General features: G+C 38.2%; 3 protein-coding genes across 3 annotated transcripts; 2 read left to right on the forward strand and 1 right to left on the reverse strand.

Moving 5' to 3' along the window:
- Positions 1 to 2,767: 2,767 nt before the first annotated feature.
- Positions 2,768 to 4,009, forward strand: LOC135150554 (protein FAR1-RELATED SEQUENCE 5-like). Its single transcript, XM_064086926.1, has one exon. It carries the CDS (start codon positions 2,768 to 2,770, stop codon positions 4,007 to 4,009), a length of 1,242 nt encoding a protein of 413 aa, XP_063942996.1.
- Positions 4,010 to 4,128: 119 nt separating this feature from the next.
- LOC108221355 (uncharacterized) lies at positions 4,129 to 7,230 on the reverse strand. Its single transcript, XM_064086927.1, has 4 exons — positions 5,584 to 7,230; positions 4,966 to 5,490; positions 4,553 to 4,879; positions 4,129 to 4,469 (listed from the first exon to the last, which is right to left on the reverse strand). The coding sequence occupies exons 1-4, from the start codon at positions 7,228 to 7,230 to the stop codon at positions 4,173 to 4,175; spliced, it is 2,796 nt and encodes a 931-aa protein (XP_063942997.1). The 3' UTR covers positions 4,129 to 4,172.
- A 1,078-nt stretch (positions 7,231 to 8,308) lies between these two features.
- On the forward strand, positions 8,309 to 15,320 carry LOC108209526 (homeobox-leucine zipper protein ATHB-15). The gene is made up of 19 exons (XM_017380477.2): positions 8,309 to 8,623; positions 9,166 to 9,462; positions 9,666 to 9,825; positions 9,924 to 10,024; positions 10,139 to 10,229; positions 10,587 to 10,682; positions 10,768 to 10,881; positions 10,974 to 11,057; positions 11,176 to 11,328; positions 11,408 to 11,482; positions 11,579 to 11,685; positions 11,762 to 11,954; positions 12,373 to 12,558; positions 12,655 to 12,735; positions 12,939 to 13,073; positions 13,218 to 13,543; positions 14,174 to 14,279; positions 14,626 to 14,775; positions 14,964 to 15,320. Exons 2-19 carry the CDS (start codon positions 9,254 to 9,256, stop codon positions 15,108 to 15,110), a joined length of 2,514 nt encoding a protein of 837 aa, XP_017235966.1. The 5' UTR covers positions 8,309 to 8,623; positions 9,166 to 9,253; the 3' UTR covers positions 15,111 to 15,320.
- Positions 15,321 to 16,047: the final 727 nt, after the last annotated feature.

Consider the following 16,047-nt stretch of genomic DNA (forward strand, 5'->3'; position numbering starts at 1 on the left):
GGTGTATTGTTTATAAAAAAGTTTGAAGTATTTTTATTAATCTGGTCGCAAGTAGGAAGGCTGTAATGCGGTGGGCAATGTCTGTCATTCAAGTTAAATTTTGTCTGTATCTTTTGTCATGTCAACTATGTAATGATCGTTAAACACAGCAGTCATACGGCTATGCTCTTTAATCTTTGTTTTTCATGATTTGACTTGCATTAATGACCCCTCAATCCTACAGTACCACGGAGTACATTTCATCGCCTTCGTCGGTTTTCGTTTTGTAACTGCACGACAACCTTGTGTGACCGTGTCTGTGTACACAGTTCAACCTCGATTAAGGAATACTCCCTCCGTTTTGAATAGATTGATTTTTTTCACGTATTTTGAAGTTTTTTGACCGCATGCTTAAAATTATTTTTTTCTTAAAAAAATAAATTCTGAATAATAATATCAATCATATATTTTTATTCAAATTTTTTTTAAAAAAATAATCATTTTTAGCATGTGGTCAAAAGACTTAAAAATGCGTGCAAAAAAGTCAAGCGACTTATATTTCAAAACAGAAGGAGTAATCGATAAAGTAATATCTTCATTAAAATAATATATTTTTCTAGTTCCAACATGATGTAAGTAGTGTATTTTTACTCTCAATAAAGTAATAAACTCGATAAAGTAATTGTTTTTGTTGGTCCTCACGTTATTACTTTAAATAGGTTTAGATTCGACTAACCTTACTTCTGAGGATATGAGGTTATTTTCAAAATTCTTTTTATAAATTTTGTTTTTGTTTTTATAATTTTTATTAACTAACAAATACAAAACACTTTTTAATACTTATATTTAAAAGAATTTACAGAAAATGTTTTTTTTATTAAGGCCTTATTTTCATATAATCCACTTTTCTAGAGATATCAATTACTCCCCCCGTCCCTATTTACCTGTCCACTTTTAACATTTTCACACATATTAAGAAAATTTAAGTTTGATAAGAAACTTTCATCAATACCCTTATTAATGCTTTGACTGTAGGAAAATATTAGTTGATTACTCCATTATCCAATACAAATTTGATGAATCAGTGAATAATGGATTACATGTTTATGCTAAAAATCTCAACAATATCACTCCCATAAATACGTCATACACAATAAATAAATATAAATGGTGATGGGGCAAATAAGAAAACGAAAAGGGAGTGCGCATGCAGAAATCTCAATCATGTTGTCCGGCCCTCGCGCTGTGCTGTGCTGTGTTGCGAGTAGGGCTGTTAACGAAACGAATTCGAAACGAATATCTTAATTTTCATATTTGTATTCGGTTTAAATACATATATTCAGATTTGTATTCGTTTATTATCCGAATAATTATTTGTTTTCGTATTTGGATTCGGTTAGATTCACGAACTATTCGTATTCATTTAAGGTACTCATTTAAAATAAAATGGAACTAAATAACTGAAGTGCGCCCGTGACAAAAGTTATAAACTCTCATGCTTCACCGATTCAAGCAAACTATAAAGTACTAATTACACAGACTACAATCATCCAATTCAAAGAAAATAAAATTCAAATTACAACCAAAATGTAAAATTTAATACGCCTTAATTAATTCCAATATCATACAACAGAACTTCCACTGGCTCAACCTTTTAGTATATGGACTGGCTGGTTTAATATCTGGTCCCAGAATAATCCATAATCCTATTAAATAAGAAATATAATATTTTTCTATATAATATAAAATAATATATATATATATAATATTTAATTTCCGAATAATTAAGCGAATAGCGAATACGAATATTTATCAATTCGAATTTGTATTTGTTAATGAACCGAATATTTTTTAAGATTTGAATTCGTATTTGTATTTGTTAATAAACGAACACGAATAATACTAAACGAATTCGAATACCGAATATTTCATTAAATATTCGTTTCGTTAACAGCCCTAGTTGCGAGTGACCCACGCAAACACCCCCTCCCCTCCCCATTTCCCATGCCTTAATTCCCTCCCCCACCTTCTCCACAACATACTTCTATCGTTTTATTTTCTATATTAATTATATTACTTTCATTTAACTTTTCAACTCTAAATTATCTGCACTCAATTTAATCTCTAACAAGATTATAGTATCTATGTGTTTTTTCCTCTATATAAACCGTAACACAAACTTAACATAAGAAAATTTTATTTTTTTCAACAACACAACAACACAACAGTACTGAATAAAAACTCAGGGGCAGAATCGGCAACCAAATTATGTGGAGGGTATAATGTAGTATTATTAATTGTACGAAGAATCAAAGGGCTTTTTGGTCAGAATAGTATCTGGGTAGAAATACAGTGTCAGAGTATAGTGCATGAATGTAATGTATAAAGGGTCCTGTTCCCTGACAACTGTGTGTCAGGGAACAGTTATCCAACACATTACTCCCCAGCCGTTGGATCGTTGATCCAACGGCTGGGGCAAAAGGAAAATTTTTTAGCGTTCCGCGCTTTTTTTCCGCGGATGGGGTGTTTACAACAGGCGATCCGCGTATTTTTTCCGCGGATCGGAGGGAGTTTTTTAAGCGTTCCGCGGTTAATATCCGCGGAACTTTCAGACGGGTTTTGTGTATGATCACTAACCTAAATGTGATCATTCAAGAGTTCAATCCCAAAAAATCCCCATTTCAGCATTTTCAGCAGCAGAGTTTCTTGATTTCTCTCTTCCAAGACCCATCCATCCCTTGGGTAAGCTCCATTTGTAGTTGGATCGTTGTTATTTTGTTGTGTTGTAATGGATAAGATGTTTGCAAGATTTGAAGGTAGAAAAAGTTTAAAAAAAAATGATTATGTTGATGTACATGATGATGATGGTAAATGTGGTAATGATAGAGATAATATTGATTATGTTAATGTTGATAGTGATGGTGAGGAGTTTTTTTGTAGTGAGCAATTAGATGAAGATGAAATTATGCATGAAAATAGAGGTAGTATGCATGAAAGTAGTGATAATTTGCATGATAGTAGTGATAATATTGTGGATGAAGATGAGCCTATTAGTATCCCTTGCTTGAATCAAAAATTTGCTAATTTACAAAGGGCGGAAAATTTATTTAGGGCGTATGCTTTAAACCATGGTTTTGCAATTAAGATACAAAACACGCAGAGGCGAGTCAAGGATAAATCCATATATGGTCGAATGTACGTCTGTAATTTAGCGGGGGAAAATCGCGGGAAAAACCCCGTTGAGGAAGAAGAAATATTGATTGGTAGTGTTGGAAGTGTTAAGGGCAAACGGCGTAGAGATGTGCTGCCTAGAAGTGGTTGCAAAGTTAGAATGTACGTGGTTAACAAGAAAAAATCAACTCATTGGGAGATAACCTCTTTGGAATTAGAACACAATCACGAAGTCGTTACTCCTTCCAAGATGAGTTTGATAAGACGGGAGAGACATGTGACCGCGGCTCAAAGAAATTTAATCAAGACCTTACATGCTTCGGGTGTCCCACCAAGACAACAAATGAATATTTTTGGTCAAATGCATGGGGGAGCGGAACAAGTAGGTTTTAATAGCCAACATTTAAGAAATGTCGTGCGCGATTTTAGAAAGGACAACATGGGAGTAAATGATGCTCAAGCCGGTTTGGATTTGTTGTATCGTTTGAAAGAAGAGAGTGGCGGTAAGTTTTTTATCAAGACTCTCCTTGATGACCAACAAAGATTGAAGTGTCTTGTATGGGTCGATCCCCGCTCTATGATGGCCTATCGAAATTTTGGTGATGTGGTTGCGTTTGACACAACATATCGAACTAATAGATATGCTATGCCCTTTGTGCCTTTCACCGGAGTCAATCATCACTATCAATCAATAGTTTTTGGTTTTGCACTCGTGCGGGATGAATTGAAGACAACTTTTGAGTGGGTTTTGAGTACGTGGCTAGAGGCGATGGAAGGCAAAGAACCCCTAGCTATCATAACCGATCAAGATCAAGCCATGGCCGCGGCTATTGAATCACATAACAACCACAAATTCTAAAATAAATAAAAGGGAATCGGGGAAGTGACACGGTCGATGAACGACCGATATAAACGCAAACAAATGTTTCATTCATTAATATTAAACCAATGTTAACTACATGATATCATTGTTCAATTAATTCCCTACAAATCCTCGTAGAATAAGAAAATAAATAGAAGTCCTAAGCTAGCTGCGAGCCCCTCTGGCTCATCCGGTGGTTTGGGATGGATCTTGCTTTCCCCTTCTGAAGCTCCTTGGCAATCCTGTAACGGAAGACCTCGAGGTCTGAAGCGTCCCACACCAAGGTAGAGAGGTCATATCCTTGCAAGAGATAATCCATATACTTGCAAATATAAACCCCGCAATCAGTGTAGTTATTCTGCTTCGGCATTGCATCCCAGACCTGGACTAGAGGGTCCTCCTTCGGCACAGTAAGTCGGGGGCCAAGATAACGAAGCATCCTCGCCAACAGTCCAACCTAAAAACACAATCAACAAAATATAGATGAAATGAACGAGACTTCAAATTGATATAAGAAAAAAGAAGGAACGGATCACATACCACGCATTGTTCTTCCTTCGCATGTTCAGCTTTGTTGGTCATAGGATCAAACACCATGACGCCCCATTCCTTCACAGACAATACCATCAAAATCCAGTGATTCCCATTAACATTGGCCGGGACAAATATGTAGTCCACTTCGTTGATTGGTGGACCAATCCCACAACTACCCCACGTAACGAAGAAACGCTTAACCCGCTCCGTGAGAACCGTGTAATCCAGCTCCATAGCCAATGTAATGAAAAATGGATCCATGAAGTAGTAAATTGGCTTTCTCGGATACACTCCTGCAGCGGCAATAGCTTCTTCCCGCTCACGTAACAACCACTGCAAGGAATTAACATAGGTTATTTACAAAATAAATAAAGGCAACACAATTTAAATGTAGACCGGCACCACAAATGAAATAGTACCATGTATCCGTATATGATGCGGTCATCTATCCAAGCACCGGGTGCCAAGCTCTGCATTGAATTCTCCGCCAAATTGAACATGAGATCATGTTTAATTCCACCCCGAAGCCCCACAGGCTGACCTCGTACCCATCCCCAGTCTCTCCTAATGGCGGCCATCTTCTCCTCTGAAAGCTTCTTACTTATCAGCCACTTCTGTTCAGCAGGCCTACGAACATCCATCTTCTCGGGCCTCGAGGAAGTGGCCTGTGATGCGGGAACAGTAGGGACCTGTGTAGTCTGCTGAGACGGCTGTGTCATATCAATGATGTCATGGGGGGAGACGTCTGCAACAGTTGGCCTCTTTGCCACAGCCGATAGATGGACATGGTCGAAAACAGGAGGGGTGTATGCTGGGCCCTTGAGCTGTTGCATGAAACGGCAGTACGGCTCGACAAATATCGGGGCAATCTCTCTAAATTCCTCGCGATAGCCTTCAGGGATGGTTGAATCAATCGCCTTAAGGCATTCCAAACCCTTCTGAATCTGCAGATAGTTTGATGTCATGAAATTAGATACATACAAAGTACGAATAAAGGAATCTTAACTTTAGTACTATGAAAGGGTAAACAAGCTTACAAGTTGAAATGCCTGAAGGTTGTCAAACAACTCCCTGGTGGAATACTGCGGCTGTGGCACAGGCTGTGGCTTCCCAACGCGGCGCCTGGAAATGTGCTCGTACCAGTCCATGTAACCTGTGTCATCGGTGTCTAGTGAATGCTGAGCCACCACAACCTCGGGGTGATCCACAAAACGCTCCCACTCTCCGATCTCAGCAAACCATACAGCACGCCAATCAGTGTAGTGAAAGGCTTCTTTCTCCTGCCTGTACCGAGTCATGGATACCGGAGGGGGGGGAATAGGCTGCCTCAAACCAAACTGTCTCAACACCCTATCTGAATGCTGATACTCCACTATGTCATAATGAACTAATGGGACCCGAGCAAGCCCAGCATAACGAGCCTCCCAATCCTCTGCAGATACGTCATGATCCCCATCCGAATCCCCTTCCATCTCATGAAATTCGGAATAGGGTGTCCAACTCACTACGTCTGATGCTACTCCATCAAACTCACCCCTGTAATGTGGCAAGCTATGATGAGGCGCCGCTCTACTGTCACGCCTAACCCGTTTCCTCTTCCCACCCACAATCCAGCCCTGCTCCTCCATCTCCTCCTCCTCCTCAATCTCCTCGGGAATATCAGGCTCCTTCCCCTTCCCCTTACCCCTCTTCCCCTTCCCCTTCCCCTCTTCCTTCCCCTTCCCCTTGCCCTTCACCTCTTCCTTCCCCTTCCCCTTCCCCTTCCCCTTGCCCTTCGCCTCTTCCTTCCCCTTCCCCTTACCCTCCACCTTCCCCTTCTTCCCCTTACCCTCGTCCTCCTCATCCTCGTCAGGCATAGCCCAAAACTCAGCTACCGGATAGCTGCCCCTGCTCTCATCAGGAATAGGTCTACCAATCTCGAACCTCTCATAAGACCATAGCATCAACAACCACACACAACCTGATATCTTCTTGGCATCCTTCTGTGTGGCGTGATACAACCCCCTGTACAAGTAAGACAGAACTGCCGAACCCCAAGACCATGTAGGAATCTCCCTCAGTCTGCGAAGATGGCGGAGATACCGGGGATGCACCACATTCCTACTAGTAGTAGGAAAAAGAACAGCACCTACAACAACGAACAAATAGGCCTGCGTGTGGATGAGAATCCGCTCTGGATCAGGACCGGGATCAGCTCCGTACGTCTCAAACAACCATGTGTACCTCACCCCGCCCCTAGTATGAGCCGAATCCACGTCAGCTGTCGACAACTCCTCAAACCAGTTCCTCCGAAAGAAGTCCTTCTGGTTGTCAATAACATCTCCCACTAAAGGCCGACCATGAATGGGCAACCCCAATATGTAACCAACATCCTCCAAGGTCACAGTCATCTCCCCCTGTCTCATGAAGAATGTGTTGGTCTCCGGACGCCACCTCTCAACAAGAGCACTCACTAGCCTCGCGTCAGTCTGAAGTATAAGTCTGGGATTGGCAAACACGCCAAACCCTATAGCATGTAGAATTTCCTTCTGAGCATCAGAAAGAAACCAGCTCCTCATAGACCGGTTGCCACAGAAACACTCCAATGGACCCCGATCAACACCAGCCCAAACAGCAGCACTCACATGATACGAGTTATCTAAGATAACTTCCTGACTAAGTGGCCCTGGTAGAATATCTTCCATCCTGAAAATTCAACATGAAATCAACATCAGACAACATAAAACTAAAAGATTCAAGTAAAGCATAAGAAGTTCATAAGAAGCGCAGAAGAACCTATACTATATTCAAACTACCTACATATACTATATCCACACAACCATTTATATGACCATATTCATTAAAATATCGGTAGGAAAAGCACTAATTCCATAATCACAATCACAATCTACCTACATATACTACCTACATATACCACAATTCAAGCACACATATATATATACCAAAATTTATTAAAATACCACTAGGAAATTAAATTAATTCATTAAATTATACTGACAATGCTACATTCAAAAAAGGATAGCAAGTTAAATCAGCAAATCACACAACTTCACTGACAAAAACTAACAAAAAAAACAATATTTTCTTTGAGGCATTTTACCAAACACTTCGCACTCAGAAAGATATATGAACTAGAATACATGAATTACACAACATGTATCAAGCCTAAATCAAGTAACAATCCAACAATCCATTATACATCCAATCGTAAATAATGTATGCTTAAAACTAAAGATTGAAGCACCAAACAAAAATAAGCACAAAATATGCAGGGATACAAAGATAGCAGAAAATGGGGATTTGCAGGCACCTTGTGATCGTAGGCAAGATGATGCAAGATGATCGCAGTTAGGATGATCGCAGGAGGCTGTGGGGTTTTTGTGTTTGATTGTAACTGATCGCAGGAGTTTGTGATAATGTGATGTATACAACTGATATGTTTGTGTTTCAGCGGTTTCGTTTGTTTTAAACTCGTCTGATAGTTCCGCGGTTATTTACCGCGGAACGCTTAAAAAACTCCCTCCGATCCGCGGAAAAAATACGCGGATCGTCTGTTGAAAACACTCCATCCGCGGAAAAAAAGCGCGGAACGCTAAAAATTTTTCCTTTTGCCCCAGCCGTTGGATCAACGATCCAACGGCTGGGGAATGATGTGTTGGATAACTGTTCCCTGACACACAGTTGTCAGGGAACAGGACCCATGTATAAATACCAAAATCTATGGCATTAGTTGTAAAGCAAGAAAGTGACCAATCAGTGGATACCACACAATGAACCCCATCAAACTGCATCACTGTATGTATCAAAAGAATAAGAGAATCTCATTTCTTAAATTTTATTTAACACTATTTAGCCCTTCTTTAATTTTTTGCTCAGCTTTAACTTTCTCTTTTTCTGTTTCCTTCTCATTCAATTGAAAGATCAGGTCTTTCTTTTTCTGATTTTTCATTAATCACCATTTAGTACTGCCTTAGTTTAAAGATGTTTCAAAGATGCTCAAAGAAAATATGCCCATTTGTATTTCTTGAAGATCTCTTCTTGTTTGCTTCTATTGCCTCATAAAGCTTCAATCTTTGGGTAATTTTGTATTCCTAGTGCTTCTTTTTTTAGTTGGGTATGCTTAATATCATAAATCTTTGAGAAGTAACCGAGCTTTTTTGGAAAGTTTTGATATGAAGATAAGTTTGTGTTTTGTTTGAATGTGACTTGAGTGGGACTTGTTTATGAAGTTTCAGAATTTCATAGGTTCAAGAAATTAAATATTTGTTTGGTGGGGATCATCACTTTGTTGAGAATATATATTTTTACATATTCTTGTGTTTGGAGCTGTTTCAATTTGAGGTGGGGAAGATTTGTGATTTCTATGCAGTTCTTGTACTTAAAGACAATCTTAAATATTAAAGAATTGAAATAAACTTCAGATAGAGTGACATTCTCTTTGCACTATCATATTTTAAGATTCTTGTCTGCTTTTAAAGGGAGGATGTCTAGGATGTGCAGAAACATTTTGCTAGTCTAGCTGAAAAGTGTTTTATATTGGGGTGCTTAAAAGACTGAACCCACTTGAGCTTGATTTCTGCTTCATTGCTAGGTTTTCATGTGTGGGATTAATTGTGCAGGCAAAGAAAAGTCCTTTCTTGAGTCTATTCTTAGAGCTATTGTTTTGGTGGGAGGGTCTTTTTAGCTGGGGTTTGAGGTTTGTAAGAGATGATGGCAATGTCCTGCAAGGATGGGAAGGGAGTTATGGACAATGGTAAGTATGTCCGATACACACCGGAGCAGGTTGAAGCCCTTGAGCGTGTTTATCATGAATGCCCAAAACCCAGTTCTATTCGTCGCCAGCAGCTCATCAGGGAGTGCCCGATACTGTCTAACATTGAGACCAAGCAGATTAAAGTTTGGTTTCAGAATCGAAGGTATAATTGATTCCCATTTAAATATACATCAGGAAACCTTAAGTTTCTCTTGTTAATTGATTGATCTGTGTAAATATTACATTATGTGATCGATTTGTATATAATAATAAAGAGCCACCTGTGATTACAATAAATCTTTATGTTTTACCAAAATAGAATTCTGTTGTGGTTAATAAGATGTAATTTGTAATGTTGTTATTCAGATGCAGAGAAAAACAGAGGAAAGAGGCGTCACGACTCCAATCAGTGAACAGAAAACTTAATGCTATGAACAAGCTCTTGATGGAAGAAAATGATAGATTGCAGAAGCAGGTGTCACATTTGGTGTATGAGAATGGCTACTTTCGTCAACATACACAAAATGTGAGAGTTTGAAGCTATCTTTAAGGCTAAAGCTATTGTCACCAAGTTTTCTGATTTAAGTTGCATTTTAATGATTATGGGGGGCTATTTTGTTGCAGGCTGCCCTTCCCACTAAAGATTCCAGTTGTGAATCTGTGGTTACAAGCAGTCAACAACACTTGACATCTCAGCATCCTCCAAGAGATGCTAGTCCTGCAGGGTTAGCGGAGCTTTAGATGCTTATCAATCATATTGCTATAGTGCTTTTGTGAAAGCCAAATTGCTTATAACTGTGTCTGGTTTACAATTTTTAAATTTTTTATATTATTTTCAGGCTTTTGTCCATTGCAGAAGAGACTTTAACAGAGTTTCTTTCAAAGGCTACTGGAACAGCTATAGAGTGGGTCCAAATGCCTGGAATGAAGGTAATACATGCAAACAATATTACTATCTAGTAGCTTTTCAATCTGGGGAGTGGGAGCAGGGGATTCATCTACTGTATTGTCTGTCATACAGATACGTAGTAAATATATATTCTTTCACTTATGTTCATCGAACCATTTTTTCTTGAGACTGTAAACAGAATGTCATTTTGTATTTATATTATTAGAAAGCATATAAAAAGAAGTAGAATGTAAATTAAAAGGTGTTACTGCAAGAACAAAAGTGCCATCTGTTCAGGTTACATTTGGATACATCTAATGGGAAGACAAGTGTCTAATTGTTTAATCTAACACTCATTGTTAGTCGGCTAAAATAATTTTCATGTCCCTTGTTCATAGCCTGGTCCGGATTCCATTGGAATCGTTGCTATTTCTCATGGTTGCCCTGGTGTGGCAGCACGAGCCTGTGGCCTGGTGGGTTTAGAGCCTACAAGGGTAAGTACTTTGCTCTTGGTGTTCATTCCTACTTGATGATGCTCTGATTTTGAGCTTATGAGAAGACTACTTTTTCTGTATTCAGGTATCAGAGATCCTCAAAGATCGTCCAGCTTGGTGTCGCGATTGCCGAGCAGTGGATGTTCTGAATGTGTTACCCACTGCCAATGGTGGCACCATTGAAGTGTTATACATGCAGGTAGTTGATACTTAACTTGTAATTGCTAACAGAGGTTAATTATTTTCTGTTTCTGTGTAATAATAACCTTTTAAGTATCTTTTTCATTGTAGCTATATGCGCCAACAACTTTGGCTCCGGCTCGTGACTTTTGGCTATTACGTTATACTACTGTCATGGAGGACGGGAGCCTAGTGGTATGTAAATCTTATGGTTCAACCTTGATTTGAGTACAAGTCATTCTGGACATTCCTCAAATTACCAATTTGCATCCTTCTCCTGCTTACCTTGACAATTGGCTGATGTCCCGCCTAGGTATGTGAAAGATCTCTTAGCAATACTCAGAATAGCAGCATGCCACCGGTGCTTAGTTTTGCACGAGCTGAAATATTGCCCAGTGGATATCTTATCAGACCTTGTGATGGAGGCGGTTCAGTCATTCACATTGTCGATCATATGAATTTGGAGGTATGTAAAGCAATTAGCTGCTAATTAGATACCAGACTGTTGCTACTTGTTATAATTATGTCATTATGAAATATACTAGGCATGGAATGTGCCTGAAGTAATGCGACCATTGTATGAATCCTCAACAGTACTTGCTCAGAAGACTACAATGGCGGTATGACTTCATCTCTTCTACCGATGCATTTAGAGTTTTCTTCTTTATTTTGACAACTTCACCTCTTGATTCTCCGTCTTAATTTTTTTCCTGCAGGCTTTACGACATTTGAAGCAGATATCTCTGGAGGTTTCTCAGTCTAGTGCCGCAAATTGGGGCCGCCAACCTGCAGCTCTAAGAGCACTTAGCCAGAAATTGAGCAGGTTAGTATATCTTCCATTATTAGTAACATTGATGCATTGCGTTGCTCTATTATACTAATTGTATCAAATATGGCAGGGGTTTTAATGAGGCAATAAATGGATTTGCTGATGAGGGATGGTCCTTGATGGGATCTGATGGAATGGATGATGTGACTATCCTTGTGAACTCTTCTCCAGACAAACTTCTGGGTTTGAATATGTCCTTCTCAAATGGACTTCCATCCATCGGCCATGTAGTGCTATGTGCAAAAGCTTCAATGCTTTTACAGGTTAGCTGCAAATCATGTTTTCATTCGACTGATTTTCTAAAGACTGTCAAGTGAAATTATAATCATCTATTGGAATATCCTTTTTATTCCCTTAGCTACTCACCAAGTACCTTCTATCACTAATAATGCACTGTCTGGTGTTTCAATTACATTTCTGGGACATGTTTTGTTTCAGTTAGTGATATATACCTTGTAATGTGGGGTGGGATGAGTCTTTTCCACTTTAAAATTTCTGAATCCTCTAATGTATTAGTATTTATCGACAATATCTTAGAATATCTGAAGTACACCAATGGTTTAGCAAGAGGTAGTTCATTTCTTATATATTGCATACACTGACTGATACACATACACATTTGCATTGCATTACCACAGGCTCACTATAATTGTTTTTGTTCTAACATACCTATTCATCCAGAATGTGCCTCCTGCAATACTCGTAAGGTTTCTGCGAGAACACAGATCAGAATGGGCTGACTGTAATGTCGACGCATACTCTGCGGCAGCTGTTAAAATTGGACCTTGCAGCTTCCCAGGGTCTCGAATGGGAAATACCGGGAGTCAGGTTACTCTTCCACTGGCTCACACTATTGAGCATGAAGAGGCAAGTAGTGTTTTTCATTCTTTTTGGGATGTCACATGCATTAATTTATGTGATTGAGACCATTAAAACTAAATGGCATTTTTTTTGAGCTTTTAGTTGCTGGAGGTTGTCAAGCTGGAAGGTATGGTCCCCTGCCCTGAAGACTCGATAATGCCTAGAGACATGTTTCTTTTACAGGTGTGGTTCTAACATTTCCTTTTTGTTTGGGTAGTGTTTACTCATCCAATAGAGTGGCTGTGATATTCAATAAACATATGATTTACAATTCTACATCCACTTAGATTTTTGGTAGTACTGATTTTTCATATATTTTTGTTTGTCTTTATAATGATGTTATCACTTGCTAATGTTTCCTTTTTCTTTTATTTTTCATATGGCAGCTGTGTGGTGGAATGGATGAAAATGCATTTGGAACGTGTGCTGAACTCATATTTGCTCCCATAGATCCTTCTTTTGCTGATGATGCACCACTTTTACCTTCTGGTTTCCGTATCATATGTCTGGACAGTAAAAAGGTTTGTGCGATCACTGTATTCCCTTCCCCGTCCATTTTTTTTTAGCTATAGCCATCGGTGCAGAGAAAATTTCAATATTTTTTTTTTATTTTGTATATGTTTCAGAGACACTTTAATGATTCTCTAAAAATATAAATTATGCAGGAGTCATCCAGCCCTAATCGCACCCTTGATCTTGCTTCTGCTCTTGAGGTCGGGTCGGCAGTTAGTAAAGGATTTGGCGAATATAATGATGGTAGTGGCAGTACAAGATCTGTGATGACGATAGCTTTTGAATTTGCATGTGAGAGCCACATGCAAGATACCGTGGCATCTATGGCTCGCCAATATGTTCGCAGCGTTATTTCATCAGTTCAGAGAGTAGCATTAGCATTATCTCCATCTCATTTAAATGTATATGGTAGTCTTCTGCCATCACTCGGGACTCCAGAAGCACAGACACTAGCACGATGGGTTTGCCATAGTTACAGGTTTGTCACATTTCTTGTCCAAATAAAGTTGATGTTATTAATAACATTTCTTGTCCAAATAAAGTTAGATGTTCTTAAAATGAGTTATCTTAGTTTTGTGGTATACATGAAACTTACCGTGATATATATAGCCAACTTTACTCTAGTTGGAATATATACAAATACTTCATTACAACAGTTCCAAGTTTTCTTCCATAGCACCCATCTGCTGATGCAATAGACAGTAGCAACTTACCATATAATAATGTGATACGTAGTTAGTGATGGCCCATACTATAAGCTTGCTATGATTTTTCCACTATATTACTATTCAAGATGGTACAGTATGATATATGAGCACATAGCTACAGAAGCAGCAGCCTTCCTTATATTAACTGGTCTTATCTTATGATACACAGTAACACAACAGTTTAAATCGGAGGACATCTATACATTATATCAAGCATCTTTGTTTTATTGTGTCTACTGTTTATGCTAAGCCTTGTACTGATTCTATACAGCTGTTCTTAGCATTAATGTATATTGATGCGTGATAGGATGATCTGTCTTTAGTAATTAGCTCTATGTGCTGTCTAACTACGAGTTTTTTAAATTTGTGAAATGTAAAAGTTGGTGTTTTGTCTCTTTTAGGTGTTACTTGGGTTCGGAGTTAATTAAAACTGCTGGTGAAGGAAGTGATTCTATCCTCAAAACTCTGTGGCATCACCCAGACGCAGTCCTTTGCTGCTCCATAAAGGTTTGCTTTTTTCTTCTTCTTTTCCTTCTTATTATATAAATATCAGTATATCATTTTCTAACTGTCTTAAGCAGCAGTGTGTTAAGTAATGGTTGTGACTATTGTATTTGTTCCTTTATCATTCTAGTAGCTGAATGCTTTGCACATGTATACAGAGTACACAATAGCTCTACTGCTCTTTAGTCTTAACATAGTTATTCACATGCATAGTACGTACAAGTTCTAGCATTCTGAACATGTGTTATCCTTGTCTAATAAAAGTTTAGTGGGATGTGATCACTTACTTTGAAGTGCATAATGCAATATTTATATTAGAATCTATTTATCAAGTTATAAAATTTTGCAGGCAATGCCAGTTTTCAATTTTGCAAACCAGTCTGGTCTTGATATGCTGGAGACGACCCTAGTTGCCCTTCAGGACATTACTTTAGAGAAAATCTTTGATGACAATGGAAGAAAGAGTCTTTCCTCCCAACTACCACAGATAATGCAGCAGGTGAGTTATATATCTTTGAAATTAAAAATAATGCGGAAAAGTATTAGACTAAAAAACCAAAAAAGATAGAATAGAAAATAATGAGGCAACCATTATAGCTTCAAACACTGCAACGCCTTACATACATAATGGCTTAATCACATTGTAACACGACATGATATGTTTTTTTGTTTACATCCATCTGCCAGGGCTTTGCTTGCCTTCAAGGCGGCATATGTTTATCCAGCATGAGCAGGCCAATCTCGTACGAACGCGCATTGGCATGGAAAGTGCTGAACGAAGAAGAAAACGCCCATTGCATATGCTTTATGTTCATCAACTGGTCATTTGTCTGAGTAGACTTTTCTGCTCTTAGACATTTACCCTTGTATTTCCTTTTTTGCTTAGTCCTACAAAACTTGTAAACTCATTTCCTTTCATGTTGATGATGATGGTCTAAACTCTGAAGGATAAAACTTCAGTTAGCACTGCTTGATTTAGGACTTGGATTTATGTATGCAGTTGTTTCTCCATGCAGTGTCTTCATAATTAAAAATATTCCAACATTTGCAGCTTCTAATAATTTTCAAACTCTTCCATAAAATTTGCATATATTCCCGTGATGATTATACCCTACCTCCCTCCGTTTCTTTTTACATGTCACTATGAACAGCGGAAATTACTTGCAGATCCTATTTACATGACATGCTTTTACTTTGTGGAGCAGTATACTTTTAAAGTTATTGATTGGAACGTACAAGGCAGCTGTCTGCAATGAAGAAATCTTCTCAGCTAAGAAACGCGGGAGTGATTTGTAATAGTCCTACTCCTAACTAGAAAAAATGTTGTGAATTCTTTCAATTAGCACATGCTTTAATTTATTTAAGGAAAGAAATCACATGGCTAATTTGCTACGGCAGCCGTCTTTGCATAATGCATAATAATATTCATGCGAAAAATATGTGTAATAGCGGCACCAATCACAAACAATTCACACTACACAAGCACACGGTTCAACTTTTTTAAAGAAAGACGGTTTGATATATTTTTTGTGATAGGCGGTTTGACTGAATGCAGTAGTGAAACTTTATAGAATATTCCCTCCATCAGTCCATCTTCGATAAATTTGTTTGGTTTTTCAATAATTAAATTGAGCAATATTTAATTATAAATATTTTGTTATATATTTTAAAATTAAAGCTACATTTTAAAATAAATCAAATATATTTTTTGTAATATAATTTTTGAAAGTTTTTAATTATAAAATGTGTAATTATTGATTAAAATCCGATC

Source organism: Daucus carota, chromosome 2 (genome assembly GCF_001625215.2).
Source record: "Daucus carota subsp. sativus chromosome 2, DH1 v3.0, whole genome shotgun sequence".
Taxonomy (NCBI): domain Eukaryota; kingdom Viridiplantae; phylum Streptophyta; class Magnoliopsida; order Apiales; family Apiaceae; genus Daucus; species Daucus carota.